This window comes from Panthera pardus, unplaced genomic scaffold (genome assembly GCF_024362965.1).
Source record: "Panthera pardus isolate Hobbes unplaced genomic scaffold, ASM2436296v1 HiC_scaffold_24, whole genome shotgun sequence".
NCBI classification, from domain to species: Eukaryota; Metazoa; Chordata; class Mammalia; order Carnivora; family Felidae; genus Panthera; species Panthera pardus.
In genome coordinates, this window is record NW_026526810.1 from 106845064 (window position 1) to 106871722 (window position 26659).

The 26659-nt window shown below is 40.6% G+C and overlaps 1 protein-coding gene across 3 annotated transcripts in view; it reads right to left on the reverse strand.

Moving 5' to 3' along the window:
• The window catches only part of DCAF5 (DDB1 and CUL4 associated factor 5), a 105843-nt gene that overhangs the window by 37902 nt on the left and 41282 nt on the right, over positions 1-26659 (reverse strand). For all 3 annotated transcript variants that reach the window (XM_019451422.2, XM_019451419.2, XM_053889532.1), the window contains exon 6: positions 10277-10490. In XM_019451422.2, coding sequence (XP_019306967.1) covers positions 10277-10490 — 214 coding nt within the window. The remainder of the gene's footprint in view (positions 1-10276; positions 10491-26659) is intronic.

Below are 26659 nucleotides of genomic sequence, written 5' to 3' on the forward strand. Positions count from 1 at the left end.
ACTATTTTTCTCTCCCTAACACCTGTATTTAAACACATCATAGATAACTCCCTACTATCAATAGTCTAAGGTCTCGTTGGGTTTAGAAACATAGATATAAATAAAAACTGCCCCCTTCTTCTCACCCAAAATCCACATTAAAAAGAAATTCTAGATGGCAGGACGGATAGGCCATCACCTGATATGCTCCAAGAATAACCCAATGAATGTCTTAACAGGCCTTTTGCTAAAAGAAATCTTTCTGCTCAATTTCTCTCTAAGTGTATATATATCTAAGTGTGTGCCTGTATATTTGCACAACATTTGATATTCCTCAACATCTGTTGATAAAGAAGGGAACATCGATCAATTACTATTCATTGAGTACTGATCAACTTACATAGTTCTCCAAGGCTCCTTCCATAGTAATTGATTAATTAGACTCCAACAAATGGCATGTCTGTCTAATTAACTGTATTGACTAGGATAGAAAAACCAGATGGCTTTCTAGCCTAGATTAGTAACAGCGGAGAGACTACTCTTTAAATCAAACAAACTCTTACTTCTTCCTGCCCTTTTGTCAGAAAGGGACAAAAATGTGATTGACCAATTTTGTGATGTGCTCTCTAGAAGACTATTTCCAGAAAAAGGTTTGCCATTGGTATATAATACTCATATCATTTATACTCAGTACCTGCCACAAATGTCATCCAAAGCAATCAGGGAGGGGCACCTGGTGGCTCAGTGGTTAAGCATCCAACTTCAGCTCAGGTCATGATCTCACAGCTCATGCGTTCAAGCCCCCCCAGTGGGACTCTCTCTGCTTTCAGCACAGAACCAGCTTGGGATCCCCTGTCTCCCTCTCCCTCTCCCCCTCCCCCACTCACACGGTCTCTCACTCTCTCAAAAATAAAAAAACATTTAAAAAAATTAAAAAAATAAAGTTCCCTTTAAAAAAGCAATCAGGGAAATTTTGCTTTGGAAATGGTCAAAGTCATAGGTTTATCTGATTTATGGTAGAAGAAATAGAATTCCATTGGCTCCCACAAAAGAATACAAATATACCAGGGCACCTGGGTGGCTCAGTCGGTTGAGCACCCAACTTCAGCTCAGGTTATGATCTCACAGCTCATGGGTTCGAGCCCTGCGTTGGGCTCTGTGCTGACAGCTCGGAGCCTGGAGCCTGGAGCCTGCTTCGGATTCTGTGTCTCCCTCTCTCTCTGCCCCTAACCCACTCGCATTCTGTCTCTATCTCTCTCAAAAATAAATAAACATTAAAAACAAAAATTAAAAAAAAAAAAATACAAATATACATACTCGTAAGATTACCACTATTTTTTAAAAATTTCATTGTTGAATTGGAATACATCTTTTTTTAATGTTTGTTTATTTTTGAGAGAGAGAGAGACAGAGCGTGAGCTGGGGAGGGACAGAGAAAGAGGGAGACAAAGAATCAGAAGCAGGCTCCTGACTGCAAGCCGTCAATACAGAGCCTGACTTGGGCTCGAACCCACAAACCATGAGATTATGACCTGAGTAGAAATCGGATGCTTAACCGACTGGGCCACCCAGGCGCCCCATATTACCACTATTTTGTGCATGTAAAGTTACATGATTCTTGCTTCTTTGGACCATTTGCCATTTTGGCTCCATTAGGCTCCTGGAATTCTTTGCTTTATTAAAATAACTAACCTTTATGGGTTCTAAGTAGGAAAAATTCTATTAGTAAAGAAACGTTCCATAAAGACAGCCAATAATAGTCAAATAATCAGTAGGGAAGAAATTTAAAAATGCTCTAAATCTCCAACAGCTGCTTGTAACAAAGTAGCCTGCATTATTTAGAATTTTTATTTGGCAAAAGTCTTTTGGAAACCTGGGCAATCAACCCAATGGCCTTCAGCAACTAATCTCTCTTCTGTGGGCCTCAGTTTTTGTCTGTGGGGTCTGAAAAGTGGAGAGATGGCATCATTCATTTCAGTCTGCATATGAGTATTTATATTCCATTCAAGCAAGGGTCTCCAACCATTCAGAGGAAGAAATGTCACTTTTTTCTCCAAAGGTTGAAGACACCCAAAAAAGAGGCAAAAGTACTGGAAGTAAAATCTCGAAGGAGGATGGGGCAGGTAGAACAGGAAAAGTTATACTGTTCCCTACCAGGAATTTCTTTTTTTTTTTTTTTTTAATTAAAAAAAATTTTTTTTTAACGTTTATTTATTTTTGAGACAGGGAGAGACAGAGCATGAACAGGGAAGGGTCAGAGAGAGGGAGACACAGAATATGAAGCAGGCTCCAGGCTCTGAGCTGTCAGCACAGAGCCTGACGCGGGGCTAGAACTCACGGACCACAAGATCATGACCTGAGCTGAAGTTGGCCGCCTAACCGACTGAGCCACCCAGGCACCCCAACCAGGAATTTCTTAATAGAGTCCAGTCTCTGAGCCAGGAACTACATTAAAGGAGAACTTTGGGGTACCTAAGTGGCTTAGTCAGTTGAGTGTCTGAATTTGGCTCAGGTCATGATCCCAGGGTTGTGGGATTGAGCCCCACTTCGGGCTCCATGCTGAGTGTGGAGGCTGCTTGGGATTCTCTCTCTCCCTCTGCCCCCCTCCCCCTCTTGTGCTCCCTCTCTAAAATAAAAAATAAAGTACATTTTTAAAGAATTTCTTTAGGGGCACTAGGGTGGCTCAATCAGTTAAGTGTCAGCTCAGGTCATGATCTCGCAGTTAGTGAATTTGAGCACAGCACAGAGCTGTGCTTCGGATCCTCTGTCTCCGCCTCTCTGTGCCCCTCCCCTGCTCATGCTCACTCCCTCTCTCTCTCAAAGATAAACATTAAAAAAAAAATAATAAAGGAGAACTGTCATGTTGTGTCACCAGATCACATCAATCTCTTAAGAAATTTTTTTTTTTTAATTTAATTTATGTTTTTAATTTACATCCAAGTTAGTTAGCATACAGTGCAACAATGATTTCAGGAGTAGATTCCTTAATGCCCCTTACCCATTTAGCCCATCCCCCTCCCACAACCCTTCCAGTAACCCTCTGTTGTTCTCCATATACTTAAGAACTGTTCTTAAGAAATCAGCACACCTAGTATTCCTTCTTAGATGAACAATTATAAACCAGACCATATTAACAGGCCTGCGTGTACTCCAAAATCTTTTAAGCTTTCTAAGCTCTAAAACTGCATCAGTAAATGGACTAAAAGATGACCTAATCCACGGCTAAAATCTTAATCCAGGATTGCTAACACCTTAGAACCTCCAGGTTTCAGGAATTCCACAAAGTCTAATTTTCTATGCAAAATGATGTGCATATGTACATTTTCCTGAAATAAGTATTCATAGCTTTTAGATATTTAAAGAGGTTTAGGATTCCAAAAGAGCTATAAATGGCTGATTTAATAAACAAGTTATTTTCATGCTATCTTTTTTTATAAAATAAAGTCTTCTAAATAATATATACAAAGGATTCCACTTTCTCATTAGCCCATGGAAGACACTACCAACACCTGCTTTGTAGAGCCCAGGGGGCTGCATGTCTACGAGGAAGAGAGTGCAATCACAGCAAGAGCCAGTCTAGTCCTGGGGCCCCTGAGTGGCTCAGGCAGTTAAGCATCTGACACTTAGTTTCAGCTCAGGTCATGATCTCACAGTTTGTGGTTCAAGCCTTGCATTGGGCTCCACCCTGACAGTGCAGAGCCTGCTTGGGATTCTCTCTCTCTCTCCCTCTCTCTCTCTGCCCCTCCCCTGCTCTCTTTCTCTCAAAAATAAATCAATAAACTTAAAAAAAAGAACAAAAAAAGAACCAGTCTAGTCCTGGTTCTGTGACCAATTACATCTGCTGTTTCAAACACTCTAGGCCTCAGCTTCTCATGGGGGTGAAGCCTGTCACTGGGAGGATTCAACATGAAATGAAAGTGCCTCAGAAGCTAAAGGGCTAAAAACACTTAAGATGTAAAAGAAAGACAAGGAAAAGAAAATATGAGCCTCAAGTCACAAAGCAAGCCAAAGGATGGAAACCGAGACTATGCCTTGATTTCAGATAAAGGAGAATATATGGCATGCCATGCCTCCAGTAAGCTTAATCAGGGCTGCACAGAGTTATAAAAAGAGCAAAGTTATAACTCTATAGAGTGCTTCACTGGCCTGGAGCACACTTACTGGTGAACTCCCACACCTATACCGTACCCATATAATGTCAGCACAGAAAGGTTTAGTGATGATGTAATGTCTGAGGCCAAGCAATGCATTCAAGACCATTTTGTTGGACTCCCAAGGCACAAGTCAGCTCTTTTCTCCAGGGGATGAGTTAGGATATCATTCTCATGATTTTGGGGGCTTTGCCATCTAGCAACTTAAAAAGAAAGACCTGTGTAAGTGATCCCAGTGCTCAGATAATCCAAGCTCAACCCTTTTAAGAAAACTTTATCATACTTTCCCTTTCCTTCCCTCTCCCATTTTCAGCAAGAGGTAGGAACTATTAGGTGAGGCATTAGATAAGACCCAAAGCAAAAGAAGACTTAAAAAATTACCACCCTGGGGGCACCTAGGTGGCTCAGTCCGCTGAACGTCCGACTCTTGATTTCAGCTCAGGTCATGATTCCAGGGTCATGGGATCAAGCCCCATGTCGGGCTCTATGCTGAGTGGAGCCTGTTTAAGATTCTCTCCTTCCCTCTCCCACTGCCCCTCCCTCGCTTGTACTCTCTCTCTCAAAAAATAAAAATAAATAAAAATAAATTGCCACACTGTCCATTTCCAGGCCACATATACCTGTTAGGCTGAAAGACTTACTTCCCAGAAGTCTGAGCTCTGCTGGACTTTCACAATGTAGGGCAAGAACCATTTAAGGAATTGTGAAAGAAAGGGAAACAAAAGCCTGGTGCTGTCTTATGAGCGTGTGCCAGAAGAGCTAGCAGGTGGAAAATTGGTCTTCTTTTTTAACACTGTTAAGAGATTGGCTCACTGAGTATGCAGAGGGGAGTGTGAAGCTTGGGAAACAGAATGCACCCAGTCAGGCTTTAGGGAGAAAAGGAAAAAAAAAAAAAAAAATCCAAGTATGATGGTGATAGCAAGGAGGAGAGCCCTTGGGTTCAGGCAGCCTCCAGAGGAAGGAGTGCTGTTTTACTGCAAGATTCCTCACTATACCTTAAGACTAGAAGGTGGGCTGGTCTAAAAAAAAAAAAGTTCAAGGCCATATCCAGCCTAATTGCTTTTATTGATGCCCAGCCAATCTGATGTCACTTATGTCACCTTATCTGATGACAGAAGTCATAAAACTTGAATAATTAAAAATTATACTAGAAATAAACTATGTATTGTTGGCCAAAAATAGAGAAGAGAGATTGTATGTAGGGCCCTAAAATGAAAACATCAAAGAGGTTATTATGGGCAGTCAGTCACGTGTCTACTACAGCATCTGGCACACAGTAGATGCTCAATAAATACCTGGGTTTTTTTATTTTATTTCATTTTAAAGAGGGGGGAGGGGGTATGAAGTTAGGAAGGGCACAGTAGGAGATAGCAAAAAGGAATTGCCTCCACTCACCTATGAATTAGTGACAGACCAAGAAACTAAACTTGAGGGAAAAACATCCTGCTGAAGCACAAAGGTTTTAAACTGGTGGCTCTAAGGCAGAATAGGCATGGTATACAGATTTATTTTATCCATACAATAAGGTAGCAGTTTGTTACAACATCTAAAAATCAGGAGATTTCACATTAAAAATCTTAATTTCTGGCTTCCTTTGAAAAAAACCCAGAGGCCCTCATGGAAACAAAAGGCTGACGCTAAGTCAAAGCTTCATTTAGATGGGATTCATTTTTTTAAAAAATTTTTTTAACATTTATTCATTTTTTGAGAGAGAGAGAAACAGAGCACAAGTGGGGTAAGAGCAGAAAGAGAGGGAAACAGAATCAGAAGCAGGCTCCAGGCTCTGATCTGTCAGCACAGAGCCCAATGTGGGGCTCGAACTCACGAACTATGAGATCATGACCTGAGCCAAAGTTGGACGCTTAACCGACTGAGCCACCCAGGCACCCCTGGATGGGATTCATTTATATTCATTTATATTTAGAAGGGGTGGGCTCTCTAGTTGGCCACACTTGCCACCACCCCCTACTGATTACTTCTAACCCAATTCAATCATTTTTGCTGCTTGCCTTGCTTCTGCTGGCATCAAGTTGTAACTTTTTTGTATAATGAAGAGGGCTGTAATGCAACTCCTGACCTTGGAGTTGTGAGTTCGAGCCCAACATTGGGTCTAGAGATTATTTTAAAATAAAATATTAAAATATTAAATAAATAATAAAAATATTAAAAATAAAATATTAAAAAGAGAACTCAAAAATCTAGGTTCTAGTCCTGGCTCAGCTACACACATATATATGTCTTGACTTATGTACCCAACCTCTCTGAGCCTCAGTTCTCTCATCTATAAGAAGAGGGTCTATACAAAATGATCTCTAAAGCTCTGTAATTAGAATTCATCTACAATGGTGGCAATATGCATAGGGGAGACACAAAGTAGTCTCAGCCTATTTCACACGCTGTTTCCTGAGTCTAATTTCTTGAGATGTTAATCTCATTTTGAGGCTAAAGAATTACCTAGTGAACCTATGATGGTCTTAAAAAAAAGTATAGGCTCTTTGGCACAGTATCTGTGTGGAAAGACTAATCTCACCGTAATTAAAAGCCAGAAGACTGTCTCAGATGGATAGATCACTTTCTTGACCGTGTTCATTCCTATTATGGAAATTCTCAGATTCCTCTCTGGGATGGTTACCCAGTCTATGACTAAATGAAGAGTTCCAGAGCACAGAGCTTCCAGCTGTGGGCGTTCTCGAAGTATACAAGAACAGACCAAATATAATGACCAATATAAGGAAAGGATAGGCTTTGGAATTTGAAAGCAGCAAAAAAAGATCCTGTCTGGACTAGTCAAAGAATATACATGTCAATCCTGTGGATCATACCATAACTGTAGCAGCTGCTGCTTTAGTTCTGAGTGTGGAAAGTCAGAGCTTATAAATCACCTCTGAGAGACATGTTCCAGCAATGAGACCGTAAGTTTGGCCTCCTGTGTAGCACTTAGAAAGTATAAGCTTAGTAGATTAGCCTCACTGAAAATCTATTATTTAATTCATCCTCATAAAGCCCCTGGAAGTTAAGCAGGAAAAATGGTACTTATCAATTCTGCTTTACAATTAGGGAAGCCTTAGGCCCACCAAAAGCTAAAACCACACATTGACCAAAGTATTCAAGATTTGCTTCAACAAATATTTATTGTGCTCTCACTGCTTTCGTGTACTGGAGACAAGACAATGATGAATTAGCCACATTTCATTTCTTTGTCTCCAAGGAGTGAACAAAATAGCCTAACATAAATCTCTATACTTCCTATTCCCTAGGTTACATACTTCTGATAATCTATATGGGGACTATGAGCAGACTTGAAAGACTTTACCTCTGAAATGGATCCAAAGTTAGAGTCAATGACTTCACATCCTCCTTCACAGAAAACCATATATCCCAATCAAAAAGCCTCTAGATTGTCAGAGAGGATACAGTACACATAATCTTTTCCCCACAGGATAAAAATTCATACATAAGGGGTGCCTGGCTAGCTAGCTCAGTCACAAGAGCATGCGACTCTTGATCTAGGGGTCGTGAGTCTGAGTCCAATGTTGGGTGCAGAGATTACTTAAATGAGTATTTTTTTTAAATTACACATAATAAATTAGTCAAATCTGAACAGAAAAAAATCAAAGCCATTCAATGTTTCTATCATTATATATAACCTTAAAGGTAAAAACAACTACATTTTGGGGTGCCTGGGTGGTTCAGTCAGTTAAATGTCCAACTTTGGTTCAGGTCATGATCTCATGGTTCGTGGGTCCGAGCTCGGCATCAGGCTCTGTACTGAATGCCTGCTCAGAGCCTGGAGTCTGCTTTAAGATTCTGTGTCTCCTTCTGTCTCTGCCCCTCCCATGCTCACATTCTGTCTCACTCTGTCTCTCAAAAATAAATAAATCTAATAAAAAATTAAAAAAACAACAACTACATCTTGTTAATGTACATAACCAAGAAAATCACAAAATACCTTCTCTGGTTCTGCCTACAGCAATACCTGTCCCAGTGTGTCTGGGCAAAATGGGTAATTATAATCTAGGTCAGAGGTTCTCAGTTGGGGCAATTTTTTTCCCAGAGGACATTTGGCAACGTCTGGAGATATTTTTGGTTGTCTGGGGGATGGCTGGGGGAGATATTACCGGCATCTAGTGGGGACAGACCAGGGATGCTACTAAGTATCCTATAATGCACAGTAGAGCCCCACGAAACAAAGAATTACTCAACCAAAATGTCGACAGTGCAGAGGTCAAGAAACCATGGTTTGGGTGTTCTATATATTGGCTCGAGGCCTATGTTCTGGGTCTTTTAAGGGCTCCATGCAGACAGGTTCTGGCTGCTAATATAGGAGCTAAAAGAAAAACATCTATTCTCCTTTACCTCTTCACCTTTCCCTCAGCCTCTGTGTTTCTGGTAATAAAGCCTAATAAACCATTACATTTAGTGCCTGCTTTTTATTGATCATTGAAATAAGGGTCACACACATGAGAGATGGACAAAGATGGAAAATCAACTTAAAAGCAAGGAAGAAAGGCAAGGAGGAAGAAAGGAAGGAAGAAAGAGAGGGAAGGGTTTGGTTGTCATTTCCACAGCTAAATGAAACTAAATCAACCAATCTAAAGAGCAGACAATGATCTGTTCTGTTGTGAGTCTGATCATGTCTGGAAACTGCTTCTTCCCACCTAAGAAACAAATAGCACGTAGAAAGTAAGTCATTCGTTTGTATAACTGAGGACACCTAGTGGTTTCCAGTGTGTCACAGCTAAGTAGGCCCTAAGATTGCCTTCAATATAAATTCTGAATTTAGATATATATTCCTTATTTTTAAAAGGGACATCCCTAGTCTAGACAACTTAAAAGATACTTTCAGTTTCTTTAATATTCAATTCAATTCAACAAGCATTTATTGTGTTCCTACTACCTATACTAGTCTTTAAGCTATGATGTTGGGGAGCATGTAGCAACTTCAGTCTAGGAAGAAAAATCTTAGCTTCTGCCTTCTAAAAGCAAGGTACTCGGGGGCACCTGAGTGGCTCAATTAGTTAACTGTCTGACTATGGCTCAGGTCATGATCTCACAGTTCATGTGTTTGAGCCCTGCCACTGGGCTCAGTGCTGTCAGCACAGAGTTCACCTTGGATCCTCTGTGCCCCACACTCCCTCTCCCTCTCAAAAAAAAGAAAAAAAAAAAAAAGGCAGAGTATTCACAAGTTCCCCAAGAACGGTTTCTTTTATGTCAACTCTAAAGAGGTGAGTACAGCACGTGAGAAGTATATGTCAAAATTTTACATGGTTGATGAACCCAAAGAGAACACTAAGCATTAGCAAGAGACTAAGAACTCTATTTTTCCAATCTAGATGGGAAATAGCATAAGATCTGTTGTGTTTTAGAAGAAAAAAAAAATCTATTTGTTTATTTGACCAATGCCTCCATATTTGTTTTTCCTCGGCTTGATTACTGAGACCAGTCCAACTGGTGCACTCACTGACACTCACTTCAGAACTTCTATGGCCAAGACAGACAGGTGCAAGAATGTCAAGCATGTTTTTAGACTGCCAGCTCTAAGTCAACATCAGTGTCTCAATTCCCAGTGAGACTGTGAAAAGGCTGGAAACACAGCTTGGGTTCTCCTTCCCAGTTGTGATGCTGGCAATAAAAAGAAAAAGAGTCAGCATCTGGCTTCCTCTCAAACAAACCTGCTCAGCCCATCTTATCCAAGAAAAAGATGCCATCCCAAGGGGCCATTCAGGATATATGTCTCTTGGATGGTACTTAGGGTGTTTCATTCATCATTGTGTTTTATTGACACATACACAAAAAGTCTCTTTTTTTGGCAGTCTCTCTTTTTTTGGCTAATTTTCCATGGACTCCCTCCTTTTTTTTTGAAATGACACATTCTCAGAATCTTAAAATCTGTTCACAAACCTGGCAAAGCTAGGTTGCTCAGAACTATATTGTGGCCAGTCTTGGTTCATGGTGTGTACCTCATATTACCCACTGGCAGCAGCTCCAATGGAGAAACTCACTATTGTGCTAGAATGTCCCCAGACACTGTTTTGCCTCAATTGTCTCTACCTGACATGATGCTAAAGAGAAATAAAGACAAGAACAGAAAAAGCAGTCTGAGAAGAAAGCATGAACGTGGGACACAGGAGACAGAGGGCACCTACCTGGTCACGATCCCCTGCAAAGCAGCAACTTTTCATGGTGCAAGAGTTGAAGTAACCCTGATTGTCAAACTGGAACACAGGCAGGCGGGAATGGATGTCATAGAGCACTGGGGGCAGGCGACGCCTCAGGGCCAGGAGCTGGGTCCCGTTGCTGTTGAACCGCACACTCATCGCACTCTGGAGGGACAGGTTGCCACCATAGCGCAGGAGAGAACTGAAAGGCAGAAAGCATAGGGATTGGCCATGAAGTAGGTGGGACAAGACTCTGCAAAATGTACCACATTTACTTCTTCCCAAAATATGTCCAGAATCTCCTGTCAGGCTTATACATCTGAATTTTGGCAGATGTATAAGAAAGGTTATTTCTATGCGGTGGGCTAGAAGGTAACGATGGGATAAGAATGGCTCCTTGATTTCATCAAACCAAGTTATTTAACCTGTCATTTCCTCTTTTCAATCTCCAAAAGGTGAATTACCAATAAATTTACAGGAAATAAGTAACAAAGCATCATGAGAGAACAGAAATATTAAAATGATTAGTTATTTCATTTGCCTGAGCTAACTACGTAATCAGATAGATGATACTCACCAAGTCCCTGCGAGGTGAGTCGTGTCCACTCTAACTGGCTAATCATGGATGGCATTTAAGGGACATATTTATCCTTGTATTAGAAATACAGAGCACATCAGCAGAAAAACAGATACTTTACTATTTATGCTGGATATTTTTTCAATAAATAATAATCATTTTATTAGTTAAACAGTTATTTTTGAATTTTTAATCTGTTCACAGAAAAAAAATTTTTTTTTTTTAACGTTTATTTATTTTTGAGACAGAGAGAGACAGAGCATGAATGGGGGAGGGTCAGAGAGAGAGGAAGACACAGAATCTGAAACAGGCTCCAGGCTCTGAGCAGTCAGCACAGAGCCTGACGCGGGGCTTGAACTCACGGACCGTGAGATCATGACCTGAGCCAAAGTCGGACGCTTAACCGACTGAGCCACCCAGGCGCCCCTATTCACAGAAAATTTTTATATTCTATATGGCATAACTAGAGACTAAATACTAAACAAGTTTTTAAAAATTTATTTATTATTTAATTTACATCCAAGTTAGTTAGCATATAATGCAACAAAGTTTCAGGAGTAGATTCCTTAATGCCCCATACCCATTTAGCCCATCCCCCCTCCTACAACCCCTCCAGCAACCTTCTGTTTGTTCTTTATATTTAAGAGTCTCTAATGTTTTGTCCCCCTCCCTGTTTTTATGTTCTTTTTGCTTCCCTTCCCTTATGTTCATCTGTTTAATACTAAACCAATTTTTAATTTTTTTTAGTGTTTATTTACTTTTGAGAGAGACAGAGACAGAACGCAAGTGGGTTACTGGCAGAGAGAGAGGGAGACATAGAATCTGAAGAAGGCTCCAGGCTCTGAGCTGTCAGCACAGAGCCCAAAGCGGGGCTTGATTTCACAACCTGCGAGTTCACGACCTGAGTGGAAATCAAGAGTCAGACGCTTAACCAACTGACCCACCTAGGTGCCCCTAGACAAATTATTTATTTTTTTATTTTATTTCATTTTTTATTTTAGAGAGAGAGAGGAAGCATGAGCAGGGGAGGTGGGCAGAGGGAGAGAGAGAGAATCCTAAGCAGGCTCCATGTTCAGGGTGGAGCCCAATGTGGGGCTGGATCCCACAACCCTGGGATCATGACCTGAGCCAAAATCAAGTCGGACACTCAACCGACTGAGCCACCCAGTTGCCCTTAAACAAAAAATTTTAATTTAAATGCAGAGTAAGTAATATAACAATTAGAAAACCAAGATGACTTGTTTTCCATTGCAGTTCCCAACGAGTGTATATTTACTTTAATACATTTATATAGCTTCACAACGGAGAGTGATATGTTCTGGTTCACCTACTATCGTTCTGTAGTCTCATAATATTCCTAACATTAAAAAAAAGTCACACGGTATGGTTCCAATTAATTTCTTTTGATGATTCAGAAGATACTTTCAATTTTACAGTGAACTAGGATGGCCATGAACATTAACAATTATACAGTACTAAATAAAAAAGGGTGTGTATATGTGTGTGTGCTTTTATCTTTTCAGTAGTTAGTATCCTTGACTGGCTAGGCTATTTTATTATGAAGGGATGGACTGTTCACTGACCACATCATAACCAACATCTCTTTTGTATTTTGGGTTCAATTCTTGGAGTATTGAATTACTGGTAGGAAAGTGAAGTTAAGTATATACATTGGGGGAGGTGCAGAAATTCATGTAACATCAAACCTACTAACTTGTTTTGCCTCACACAGACTTTGTTGTCCTGGAAAGAAAATAATCCTAGTAGTTTTAGGGGGAAAAATTTATAAATTCTAGGGAATCACAGAGCTGGAAAGGGCCTCAAGAGGCCTAAATTAGAGCCTGGCAGATTTATCTGAAACATTTTTAGGGAAAAAAAAAAAAATGGCAGTTTACCAAGTGAAAACTTGAAGAGCTATATATGCTACCAGAATAGATTTAATATTGAATGAAGAAAACACATTTTGTTTTTTCTTTGGCATGACAGTGATGGGGAAGATTAGGGGGACAGGAAAAGAGATACCCCATGGGAAAAGGAGCCCCTGAAACCACATGCAAAGATAGCTGCCGACCTGGCCTGATCACAAAAACCGTCTACACCAACTAGCGCCAGTAAGTCTTATGTCTCCCAAAAGCAGTGTTCTCACTAGAGGGAGGCGTGCTCTAGGTACAAGAAACAAGGCCTGGGGCAAAACAGGCTTTAATCCTCTTATCACTGGAATGAAAGAAAAGAGAGAAAAGACTTAGGAAACAGTCCCTAGAACTCCAAACATCAAGGAGGAGCCTGGCACCCCTACGGGCCCCAAGTAATAATCTCTGTAGACAAATGTTCTTATAACGGTCCTAAACAGAGGCCACACTCACTCACATATACAGAATGAATGACGGGGCTGTTAGAGTCCAGGCATTTCCTTTACAGGGTGCCCTAGCTGCCACAGGCATGTGGTGTTATCTAAACACTGAGCTCAAAAACAATGAGAGGCTTTCAATCCAAGATCAGCATGGAGTGTACAAATAAACCACCGTCTGTAGAACTGAAGAGGAGCGGGCGTGGAAACAAAACTCAACAAAAAGAAACTTGGCCAGCCCCACCAGCAACAGCAGCAGGGGTTTGCATCAGCTCAGGCATCCCTGACAGGAAAGCTGGGGCCACCAAGCAAACGCCCTTTCCATCAGTTAACAGGAACTTGCCGATTCTAGTCAGACCTGCAGAAGTCTGCCCAGGACAGGCATCGGGCCCATCCCAGCCCCACCCAAGCTCCTTGACCTACATGTGCAATCTAGCCACTCTAGGGGTTCTGTTTGTGGGTTCCAGGAGGGTCACTAATTTCTCCTGCCTATGCTTCTGGGCAAGGAACTCCTATCTCTCACACAGAGGGCAGGTAAGTAGGAATCTTGCTCCTAGAGTGTTTGGGGGTGCTAAAGAGCAGCTGCTGAAACTGAATACTTCATGTTTGGGCATAAAATTAAATTCCTTCCAGAGGATGGAATGATACCTGAAATCTAGAAAGTGAGCTATGTTCACTATACTTTCTCAGCAGGGGTACTACAGCTGGTTCCTCCTGAATAGTATGCATGATCTAGTTCATTAGGAAGAAAAACCTTAGAAGCAGTTTGCCCGCACAGTCAAGATAAAAAGATAATGTCAAAGATGCTCTAGTTTACAGTTTCAAGTGTAATATGCATGAGAAATCATCTGGGACTTTTTAAAAAATGTGGATTCTCAGGATCCACCCCCAGATATTCTAATTCAATCTGGGAAGTGGGCCCAGGAATCTGAATTTAACAACCCCAATTAATTCTGATGTGTGTGACTTTAAAACCACCCTTTTGAGAAACATGGCTCCATTTCGGAATTTGGGGGGAGAGGAATCAGGAAGAGAAGGGAGAGTGAGGGAGAGTGGGGTCAGTGGGAAAACAATGTGGAAAGAAAGTGGATTATCAGAGGTTCAACAAAAAGGGAACCATACAATATGGCACTTTTTATAGCCCCTGGTCTATTAGCAGAAAGGACTCTATTTCCTTTTAAAACTCAGAGTTCCCCTCTACCAACAATGCCTAAAATGCCTTTTTCCTGTCATCAATACATTCCCCAAAGGAGAAGTTTCTCATTTCCTCTTGGAGAACTGAGGGAGGAATGCCTCAATCTTGACTTGCTTTCTGAACTCTGATCTTGGTAACGGAGATGCCAACTGTCTCCACTCCTCAGAGAAATGGCCACCATTTCGTACCAAACAAGATGAGCAGTATCTTTTTTTTTTTTTTTTTTAATGTTTACTTATTTTTGAGAGAGAGGGAGACAAAGTGTGAATAGTAGAGGAGCAGAGAGAGAGAGGGAGACACAGAATCTGAAGCAGGCTCCAAGCTCTGAGCTGTCAGCACAGAGCCCACTGCAGGGCTCAAACTCACAAACTGTGAGATCATAACCTGAGCCAAAGTCAAACACTTAACCGACTAAGCCACCCAGGCACCCCAAGATGAGCAGTATCTTGCAAGGACTAGCAACAAGTTAAAATGAGCTCAACTATAATATCCCTATTTAGAAAAATAAAAGCAATAAATCTATTCCCAACCTATCTTCAACCAAGGATTTGTCATAAAATACAACAAGAATGGGGTAGGAGGTAATCCAAGGGTCAGCATGTAAAAGATCCAGGACAAAAAGCAAGAGAACTTTGAACAACAGGAAAATATTTCTCACTAGTGTGGTCTCCTGGATTCCCCACCCTGCCCCCTGCCCCCCCCCATATTGAAATGGACTTCTTTATTGCTCTGGCAGGGTAAAAAGAACATTTTTAAAAAGTACTTGGCTAAGGCTAAGGTCTTGGAATAGAAGAGAAACAAGCTAAGGCTGTCTCCAAGGAAAGTGACTAGGAGTGTCATGTTCAACACAAGACAGGGCATTGATAAAGTTTCCAACATTATACTTCATGAACCTAGGTTTCCATAAATCCACAACAAAGTAAATTCATCTCACGGTACCAACATTATTTTCCAAAGCCAACTGGCATGAGTTTCTAAGTGAAAGTTTCAATTAACACCCATGAAATGCACTATTATTCCAAATCACAGACATCAGAGCTGGTACTGGACAACCAGAGTGGCTAAATCAAGGTCCTTTGGTGGTGGGAAATCTCTGCCTCCCCTCCAGTTCTGCTTTAGAGCAGGATGACCTATAAGGAATAAGGAAAATGTTGTACCTGCTATAACACAACCTGTAGAATATGACAAATCCCAGAGGACAGTAGAATTATGTAGAAAGTGAACAAGTTCAGGGAGTCACCAATCCTATTAGCCCACACCAATCCTATTCAAGTGCGCTCAGGGTCCTAATAATCCCTTAAACCTATCTTTTATGTGAGTTAGTAGGAAGAGAACTTGGGCTTTCTTTTTTGTTTTTTCTACCATAATCCTCAGTTCCAAGATTGAGACTTCTCTAGAGGGAACCAGAACTGCTGGATAACCAGTATGAGAAAGAGATACTGTGATATGTGACTAAACAAACTCACTTTCCTCACTGCCAAGCCTTTCTGGCCTGAAATATAGATATAGGTTCAGTGTACCTGCTAAAATTTCCCTCTTTTTGAAGGTCCTGAAATTTAAGTTTGAGTGAAGTTAGCACAAGGGCCTGATAAATTTCTGATAAAGAGATCTTCAGATAAGGGCGCCTGGCTGGCTCAGTCGGTACAGCTTGTGACTCTTGCTCTTGGCACTGTGGGTTCGTGCCCCACATTGGGAGTAAAGATTACTTAAAAATAAAATCTTTAAAGACAAAAAAAGAGGGAGAGATTTTTTCTTTAAATATATTTTTTAATGGTTATTTTTGAGAGAGAGAGAGAGAGAGAGAGAGAGAGCGCGCGCGAGCGCGAGTGGGGGAGGGGCAGAGAGAGAGGGAGACACAGAATCCGAAGCAGGTTCCAGGCTCTGAACTGTCAGCACAGAGCCTGATGCGGGCTGGAACTCATGAACCATGAGATCATGACTGAGCCAAAGTTGGACACTCAACCCACTGAGCCACCCAGGTGCCCCAAAACAGAGAGATCTTTAGATGATCAAATGGCCTATCCAGTCCTCCATGAAGCAAACAAGGATGGCAGGCAATGCAGTGTTTCCAATCATCATCTTCCAGAACAGGGACATACCCAAAGTTGAAGGGACCTGAGCCTAAGTTTTTGCGTATGGCCCAGAGATCCCAAAAACCACACAGAACCAAACGAGATCTCAAAATAAACTAAGAGGCACCACCATAACAGATTTGTTCTTGGACACTTATGAATTTCCCATAGATAAGGACTCCACATTTAGTCATCTCAGTTCATCAGATGGCCTGGCTGATTCAAAATCCCCCTTCACTCCAAGCTGCAGAAAATACAGAGGCGTTTCATAAGCAGCCATTTAAATCTTCACCTTAAAACAATTCTTGGTCCTAGCTTCTGACAGACATGACATTAGCATCAGCCCTGACCTCACAGTATATTAAACTGGGGAGGGAGAGTTTAATGAACAGTGGTTGGCAAGAGGCAAGAAAAAACAAGGGAAGAGGGTGACTGGGATGGCAACAGTAACAGTGCTGAAGGAGTGGGCTGGAATATATGCAGGTAAATAGGCAGTGCTTGATGGCAGGACAGGAACCTGGTGTGGGTCCACTGACTGTCGGGGTGCAAAGCCATAAAGTTGGAGGAATGTTAAAGAGCAAAGAGGCAAAGTCTGGAAAAAATCCTAAGCAGAAGAGGGTCTGAAAACAAAAATCACAATTTGTTTCCTTTTTTTAAGAACTCCTATGAAAACAGTTGAAAACAAGAGGAGAGAGGAATATAAAGGAAAGGTAGAAGGCCAAACTGCTGACTGATGAGACACAGCTATAGGAAGACAGTCTGTTTCTTACAGAAGCCATTCACTGAGAATGTATCCAAAAACCAAGATCACCTCTAGTTGTAAGTAATAGACATGTCTCAGGGCACGTGGTGGCTCAGTCAGTTAAACGTCTGATTCTTGATTTTGGCTTAGGTCATGATCTCATAGTTCATGAGATGGAGCCCCGCATCTGCACTGTTAGCGCAGAGTCTGGTTGGGATTCTCTTCTCTCCCTCTTTCTCTGTGCCCCTTCCCTGCTCACGCACGTTCTTTCTCTCTCAAGATAAATACACTTAAAAAAAAAAAATATCTCAGGGGCGACTTGGTGGCTCAGTTGGTTAAGTGTCTGACTTCAGCTCAGGTTATGATCTCACAGCTCATGAGTTCGAGCCCCGCATTGGGCTCTGTGCTGTCAGCTCAGAGCCTGGAGCCTGCTTTGGATTCTGTGTCTCCCTCTCTCTCTGCCCCTCCCTCGCTCACACTGTCTCTCTCTCAAAAATAAATAAACATCTAAAAAAAAAAAGGAAATATTTAGAATAATGGCTTTGAAACTATTTTTATAGAAACTCTTTGTAAGGCACATTAAAAAAATTTTTTTTAACTTTATTTATTATTGAGAGACAGAGAGAGACAGAACATGAACATGCAAGGGGCAGAGAAAGAGGGAGACACAGAATCTGAAGCAGGCTCCAGTCTCCAAGCTGTCAGCACAGAGCCCGACATGGGGCTGGAACTCACAAACTGCGAGACCATGACCTGAGCCGAAGTTGCACGCTTAACCGACTGAGCCATCCAGGTGCCCCTGTAAAGTACATCTTATACTGCATCCCAGCACGCCCACATTTAGCATAAATTCATTAAACCATACTTACCACCTACAATACTCTGATTTCTATATTTTTTTATTTAATAAATACTATGACCATCTAAATTGATTTCATGGCCCACAGAAACGTTGAAAGAGCTTTCTACCTTAACCTCCTTGCTTCCACTCTTGGCCCATGCTTCATTTATCCTGAATAGCACAGCCAGAGGGATGCTGAACCATGCACCAGAACACATCATTTCTTTGCTAAAGATCCTCCAGTGGCTCCCCATTTACACCAAAGTAAAAACCAAATTCCTTTCAATGTCAATAAAGCCCTAGACAACTGCTTTCCCATCTCTGAATCTTTGACTCCGCCTCCCAGCATTTTTCTTACTTTCCTCTACTTCAACCACATGATGCCTCCTTACCGATCCTAAAACAAGTCAACTATGCTTCTACTTCAGGGTCTTTGCACTTGCAGATCCGGCAGCCCACAATGTTCCTCTCCAGATTCGTCCTCAGTTCAGTCACTTACTTCTTTATGCAAATATCCTCCTCAATCAGGCCCTTTCTGATACCCTGTGCAAAAACGCAAGCTCCCTCATACTCCCTGGCTCCCTTGCCTGCTTTACGTTTCTCTACTACATGAATCACCATCTTACATACCATATATTTTTACGTCTTTATTTTCTTATTTGTCCTTTCCCATTAGACTATTAGCTTTTATATCTTTCCCCCACATACCCCAAGTGCTTAAACAGTGCCAAACACGTAGTAGTCATTCAATAAATAGCTGTTGAATGAATGATCTAATGGATCACGAGCAGCAGTCTGAAAAACCCTGACTTTGGGAACATTAAAAAGAAAAACAGACTCCACCAAAGTTCACATGTGTCCTGACATTTGTCTGCACATGAAACCTAATCTGAGAGGCAAGCAGCAAGGCAGCATACAATTGGGAGAAATAGCAAGAGGCTTGGAGATCATCTGAATCAAAGTCCTCTTTGACAAAGAACCGGCACAATTTGCCAATGACCATCCAGGTCGCCCCCTCTTCATAGGGTATCACCACACACACCTTTCAAGTAAGTTAAATTCATCTACCTGCTAATAAGTGGCCAATAAGAAGGAAGAGTTTAGCAAGCAAGCAGGTATCTTAATTATATCTTGTACTTTACAGTGAGTTTCTGATATTTGCAGAATAAAAGTTCAAAAGGAAAATTAATAATTACATTTGGGGAAGTCAAATTCAAGAAAGAAAATTCACATCAGGGTTTAGAAAGTGAATGGTGAATCCCACAGGTTTTGAATATATGCCCCATCCAATTTATGTTCACGAATAGATAGTGATAAACATTCAGACTGATGGGTGTATGAAGATATATTAATTAATATATTAATTAGACTACAGGATTTAGGTAATTTCTTTTTTTATGCCTTTCATTTTATTTTTCCAAGTTTTTCTACAATGAACATGAATTTCTTCTGTAATCAGAAGAAAATATGTTATTTTAAAATATCATCTCGGGGCGACTGGGTGGCTCAGTCAGTTAAGCGGCCGACTTCAACTCAGGTCATGATCTCACGGTCTGTGGGTTCGAGTCCCACATCAGACTCTGTGCTGACAGCTCAGAGCCTGGTGCCTGTTTCGGATTCTGTGTCTCCCTCTCTCTCTTTCTCTCAAAAATAAATAAACTAAAAAAAATATATCATCTTAATCACAGATCCTTTTTAACTAGGGGACCACAGAAGACAGCTTTGAGAAAAGTATGAGAATAGTAAATTTAAAGACCTTCTTAATGGAAACTTCAAATAATATGCTGCCCCATAGGATTCTGGTGCAGATGCTAAGTTTGAAATTAAATCATACTTTAAATTCACATAATGATAGTCAAAGAAAAATTTTCAGAGTCCTCTGAAAATTTCAGTGTCCCTTACTATCTTTCTCAATGAGGGCAAATGATATCCTTCCTTTGATAGGTTTCTGAGTACTAAACAGGCCTATCTTGGTTAGCACTGAACGCAGTCAACAGGTTAGGTCTGAAATTACACTCAGTTTGATTTCTTTCTGCAGATCCCCCAATCCCACTTCCAAAAGCACCCATAAATAAATGGCAAAGTCGTATTACTGGAATAAAAAACAGATTCAAAATACAAAGTATTTTATGCAGAATCGAGAAACATTGTTCTTGGAAAGTCTTCTATACGTGGGTAAATTCATGAATAAATAAAGCCAAAATGATTGAGAGTGTACCAAGAAGTCCCTATCTAAAATATGTGGCTTGCAACAGATAAAATGTAAGTGGTCAAACCTATTACTACAAAATAAAAAGTTCAAGCTACAAAGAACTCACCGATGGAATTATATACCACAATAGATACCCTTAAAAAAGCAACTAGTTAATTTAATTTACAAAATGTTTATGTACACACTGTATCATCTAATCTTTACAGTGGGGATAACATTATTCTCATTTCACACTGGAGGAAACTAAGGTCCTGAGTAGCGAGATGATTTGGTTCTGAGTACACAATAGGTAAGCAGCAGACGTATGGCCAGAAGTTTTTTCTGCTTCTTGGCTCACCAAGATTTCACAGAATACATGGTAGAGATGCATTATTCTACCCAGCAAAGTGAACAGTATCGGCATCGGGGCCAGAAGGATTCATCTAAGTCATTCACTTCACACTCTTTCCTTTCACATCACACTCATCTATTCATGCATGCATTTACTAAATAAACATTTATTGAATACCTGCTAACTATTTTAGGTATTGTGCTAGGCCCATGGATTCAAAGATGAAGATAAAGGGGGAACCCTCAAAAACTCATGAGGGACAAGAAAACCAACAGTTTCCTTTTATAACATGAATAGTGTTATACAAAGGAGAACATGTGCTGTGAGACACAGGACGAACCTACCCTCCACTGAGGAGACAAGAATGAGTGTGGTCACAAAAGGTTTCTTAGAAGAAAAACCCAAGCTGACTCAACAGAAAGAGTCACAGAGTTGACTCAAATTCTTAACTGGCAAAAGAAATGAGATAAATCTGGATATGCTAATATATGGGTAAATTCCCAACACATACTGATGAGTGAAAAAGTCAAGTTGTAGAATAATTGTATAGCAGTAAAAACACACATGCATATAGAGACAAAAGCATATACTACAAACTCCTAACACTCCTTATCCAGGGGAGGGGGCAGGGGACCAGATAGTCAGAAGGGACTTCAGATTCACTGAAAGTTTTAAAAGGAGAATGCTATTAACAAGTATTCATATTTTTTTTTAAAGTGTTTATTTATCTTGAGAGAGAGAGAGAATGTGTGTGTGAGTGGGGGGAGGGGCAGAAAGAGAGGGAGAGACAAGAGAATCCCAAGCAGGTTCTGCACTGTCAGTGTGGAACCCAACACAGGACTCAAATTCACGAACCATGAGATCATGACCTGAGTGAGCCAAAATCAAGAGCTGGACGCTGACCCACTAAGCCACTCAGTCCCCCTAGTATTTGTATTTTTTAACTTTTAATTTGGAAGTAATTATAGAATCAGAGGAAACTGCAAAGAAACATACAAGAAAGTCCTTTGTACCCTTTGTCTAGCCTCCCCCAATGTTACCATCTTGCCTCACTATAGTATAATATCTAAACCAGGAAATTTACATTGGTACAATCTACAGAGCTTATTCAGATTGTGTCAGTTATATACGCACTCATTTGTGTGTGTGTGTGTGTGTGTGTGTGTATTTGTAGCTCTACGCAATTGTACCACATGTACAGCTCCGTGTAACCACCACAATTAAGATACTTAATGTGTACCATCATCACAAGCCTCCTTACTACTACCCGTTTATAGCCACGTTCACCCTCTCTATCCCTATTGCTAACACCTGGCAAACACTGTTCTCCATTTTTCACATATATTAGTTCATGTATGTTACATACATGGAATCATGCAGTATGTGTCCTTAGGGACTGACTTTTTCACATAGCATATGGTTCGTTTTTAATTTATAAAGGAACTACAAAACTATATTTCAGAGTAGCTGTACTATTATACATTCCCACCAGCAACTTAGGAGTGATCCAGTTTCTCCACATCTTCACCAGCTTTACTGGTGTATTTTTTTTTTTTTTTAATGTATTTACTTATTTTGAGAGAGAGCCAGCGCAAGTAAGAGAGGGACAGAGAGAGACAGAACCCCAAGCAGGCTCCACACTGTCAGCACAGAGCCTGACACAGGGCTTGATCTTACCAACCATGAGATCATGACCTGAGCCAAAATCAAGAATTGGATGCTTAACCGACTGAGTCACCCAGGCGCCCCACATTACTTATATTTTAAAAAGCTAAACTAAGAAGTCGGTCAATGTATTTTAAAACAAAGGAAGAGACAAAACTAGACATTCTTAGCTTTCTATGGACATACCTAACACCATCTATGAAATATCTCTGTAACCCAAAAAAAGCCCAGGAAACAAAAAACAAAACCACCCACAAAACCCTGAATACATTTAAGCCCCAAGATCTAAAACCAATTTATAGAAAAAACTGGGGTAAGAAGGAACATGCTAAATGACAGTATAAAAATGCAATCAGCATAATCTAAAATGTGAGAAATTCCATATGACAAATAATCCAGTGTCTTTAACAAATAGATTGCAAGGGGGAAAAGTGAGAGGCAGGAATACCTATAGATTAAGAGACTCAGAAGCCATATTAACTAATTTTTATGTATAAACCTTATTTTAATCCTGATTCAAAAAAAACAAAAAACAAACAATTGTAACATTCATGAGACAATTAAGGAAATTTAAACACTTATTAAATATTTGCAGTGATATTAAGGAGTTATTGTTATTGTATTTAGGTGTGACAATATTGTGGTTATATTTTTAAAAAGAATTATCTTTTTATGGAAAGTATTTTGGCAGTTCCTCAAAAAGTTTAACACAGGATTTACCCTAAGACCCAGCAATTCCACTCCTAGGTGTATATGCGAAAGAACTGAAAACAGGTACTCAAATTTACTTATGCATAAATGTTAATAGTAGTACCATTCATCATACCAAAAAGTGGAAACAATTCAAATGTACATCAATGGGTGAACAGATAAAACGTGGCGCATCCATACAACAGAATATTATCCTGTCAAAAAAAGGAATGAAGTACTGATACATGCTACAATGTGGATGAACCTCAAAAAACAGGATGATAAGCAAAAGAAGCCAGATCAAAGGTCACATGATGATGAAACATCTGGAACAGGTAAATCCACCGAGACAGAAAGTAGATCGATGGTAGCTAGGAGCGAGAGAAAAATATCCTGGAAAGTCACTGTGTAAAGGGTAGGAGTTTTATTTTAGGATGATGGAAATATTTTGGAACTAGATAGAGGTGGTGGTTGTAAAACACTGTGAGTGTACTACATGCTATGAATTTTTCACTTTAAAATGGTTAATTTTATGTTATGTGAATTTTACCTCAACTGAAAAATAATCTTTCAGAGAGATATATATTAAAGCATTTACAGAGAAATGATATAACGTTATGTGGAAATTGATTCAAAATAATTGGGAAGGGAGGTCACAGATGAGGAATAAATGAAAGATTGTTCATGGATTAAATACTGAAGCTGGGTGATAGTTATATTGGAATTCATTCTACTGTTCTACTTTTATATATATCTAAAATTGTTTTTTTGTTTGTTTTTGTGTGTGTGTATGTTTTATTTGAGAGCCAGAGAGAGAGAGAGAGAGAGAGAGAGAGAGAGAGACAGAGACAGAGACAGAGACAGAGAACATGTGAGAGGGGGAGAAGAGCAAAGGGAGAGAAAGGGAGAGAGAGAATCAATCCCAAGCAGGTTCCATGCTCAACGCAGAACCTGATGCAGGGCTCGATCCCAAGACCCTCATGGGATCATGAGGCCTGAGCCGAAATCAAGAGTCAGATGTTTAAATGACTGAGCCACCCAGGTGCCCCTAAAATTGTTTTAACATAAAAATATTTTTAAAAAGCAAAAAGTCAAGATTTGATTTTACAATAAGAAAGTCCCCTTGGTTTAGGGATTTAATATCACCTCCTTCTGAATAAACAATACTTGAGGAATATTAAAGGAAGGGTATTCCCTAGATGTTTGGGTCTGAAGTTAAGTCTCTTGTTATAAAAGGCACATTTGTGCTTGGTATGGACACGGGGAAGCTCTGGCCTAAAGCCCAAAGACGCTGGGTTAGAATGAACACAGAAACAAATTCAACATGGACCTGTGAATAACCACAACTTCCATCTTATAGGATAAACCAAGTTACCAAATCACCTGGGATATCTGTTTAAAATGGCAGATTCACAGGTGCTGCCTCAGGTCTCACAATTCAATCTCTGGATCTGAGCTCCAGGAAGCTGTACTTCAACAAGATCCCCTGGTAATTCTAATGCCCTCTGAAGTTTGAGAACCACTGGGTTAGGATACCAGGGGCCTGGTGTCTTCCATTGGACAAAGCTGATTCTAGAGCTCCACCTTGTGGCCTAAAAACCAGACAGCAACTTCACCAGAATCTGACTCCCCAACATAACTCTGACAGATGGTCAAAACCCAGCAAGAACCCTTACGACCTCCTTTAAGGGTTTATTCCTTAGAGACAACATTTTGATCCATTACACTCAAGGAATTAATAGGTCCAGAAAACATAACAAAAACCCTGCTTTGAAAATACAGACTATTTGGGGATGAGTATAAAACTATGCACTCATTCAATATTTACTGAAGGTACCAATATTCTAAGTGATGTGTTAGGCTCTAGAGATAAATAAAACATGGCCCTTTCCTTAAAAATCCACAGGAGGGGCACCTGGGTAGTTCAGTTGGTTGAATGTCCAGTTCTTAATTTCAGCTCAGGTCATGATCCCAGAGTCTTGGGATTGAGCCCCGTATCAGTCTCCATGTTGAGTGTGGAGCTAGCTTGCTTGGGACTGATTCATTCTCTCTTTCTCTCCCTGTGCCCCTCTCCCCTGTTCGCTCTCTTTCTCTCTCAAAAAAGAAAATCTATAGGAAAACATGACAGGTGATAGTACAGATCAGGATAAGCACTTCTTTTCTGTTGAGAAGCAATTCCTGGACACTGGGAAGGAAATAAAAAATATAGTAATGGTCTAGCTGGAGATAAACACTCATATTAAAAGAAAACTAATGATGGCGAAAGCAGCAACCAAGCCAAGCAACATCCATGCCACAAACCGTAAGTACTTTACAGAGACTCTGAATAAAGAGATCTCTTCCCATAGAAGACAAAGCTTCATTCATGCAGCACACAGTCTGTGCCAAAACTCTGCCAGGTGCTGGGGACACAATGAGTAAAAGGAAGCTTTGAGTATGTAACAGGGAGCAAGGATGCTTTTCCTGAGGGGCACTAACTTATTGTGGACCTGAGAAGTACTAAAACTTGAAAAGATCCAAAGAAACAAGAAAAAACTATCTCCTCCATTTGTGTTTGTATGTGGAAGAGAGTACAAGGGGGGAGAGGAGGGACACTGGCACCAGAGAAGGAGCAGATTGCTTGCTGAAGGAGTTGTTTTAGCCAGTAAAGTAGGTCATACATTCATTCCAAAAGACATTTTCTTAGAGCATCCCACATATAGGTTCTGAGGATGTGCCCATGAACAAAGATAACAAGAACTCACTAAAGCTCCTGGGTAGGGGAACGGCAAGAGTGATATTGAAGGATGTGTGCTATATGGCAGAAGCGGGAGGCAAGTTAAGAAGGCAGGGCAGCTGGTCCCTTCCAGAAATAGTGCTATGGGCTTGAGATGGAGCTGGGGCTTTCAGAACTGAAAACAGTGGCCAGGCACTAATGCAGAACAAAGCTAGTTATGACAGAGGGTGAGAGAGACAGAAGAGGAAAATGGGACTCTGGGGTTTCAGCTGGGATGACTGTGGGAGTAATGGTGACGATGATAAAAAACAAACAAGAAAGGAATCAGTTCTAGGGAGAAAACAAGCTTTCAGTGTAGGTCTTGGTGGATGGACCACTTGCCTGAGTATTGCATAGGTACATACAGAAAGATGGGAGAGTGGGGAAGAAAGGAGTGGCTAACCCGAAAGCATGTCCCCCGATTAGACCTGATCATTCTGACAATTAAACTCCAACAATCCCTAGCTCTTCTCTGGTGGTTCTCTACATAATCCAAACTGCTAGGTCCTCCTGACTCTCCTCCCTCTCTCTTCTGTCCCTTCAAGCCATTCCCTGAGATCTGGTGATATTGCTACAACCACTGGAATCACAGAGAAAGCAAATACCTACAGGGAGACAATAGTGATCTTGGATTTTTAAAAATGTACTTTAGGGGCACCTGGGTGTCTCACGAGATTGAGCCCCGCATCGGGCTCTGCATTGATGGTGTGGAGTCTGCTTATTTCTCTCTCTCCTTCTCTCTGTCCCTTCCCCCGCTGGTGCGCGCGCTCTCTCTCTCTCTCAAAATAAATGAATAAACATTAAAAAAAGAAAAAGACTGAATTTTGAAAAGTAATAAAATAAAATGTACTTTAAACACCTTAAATACGTTTTTTTTAAAAAAGTTTATTTATTTATTTTGAGAGAGCAAGCGAACACATGAGGGAGGGGCAGAGAGACAGAGA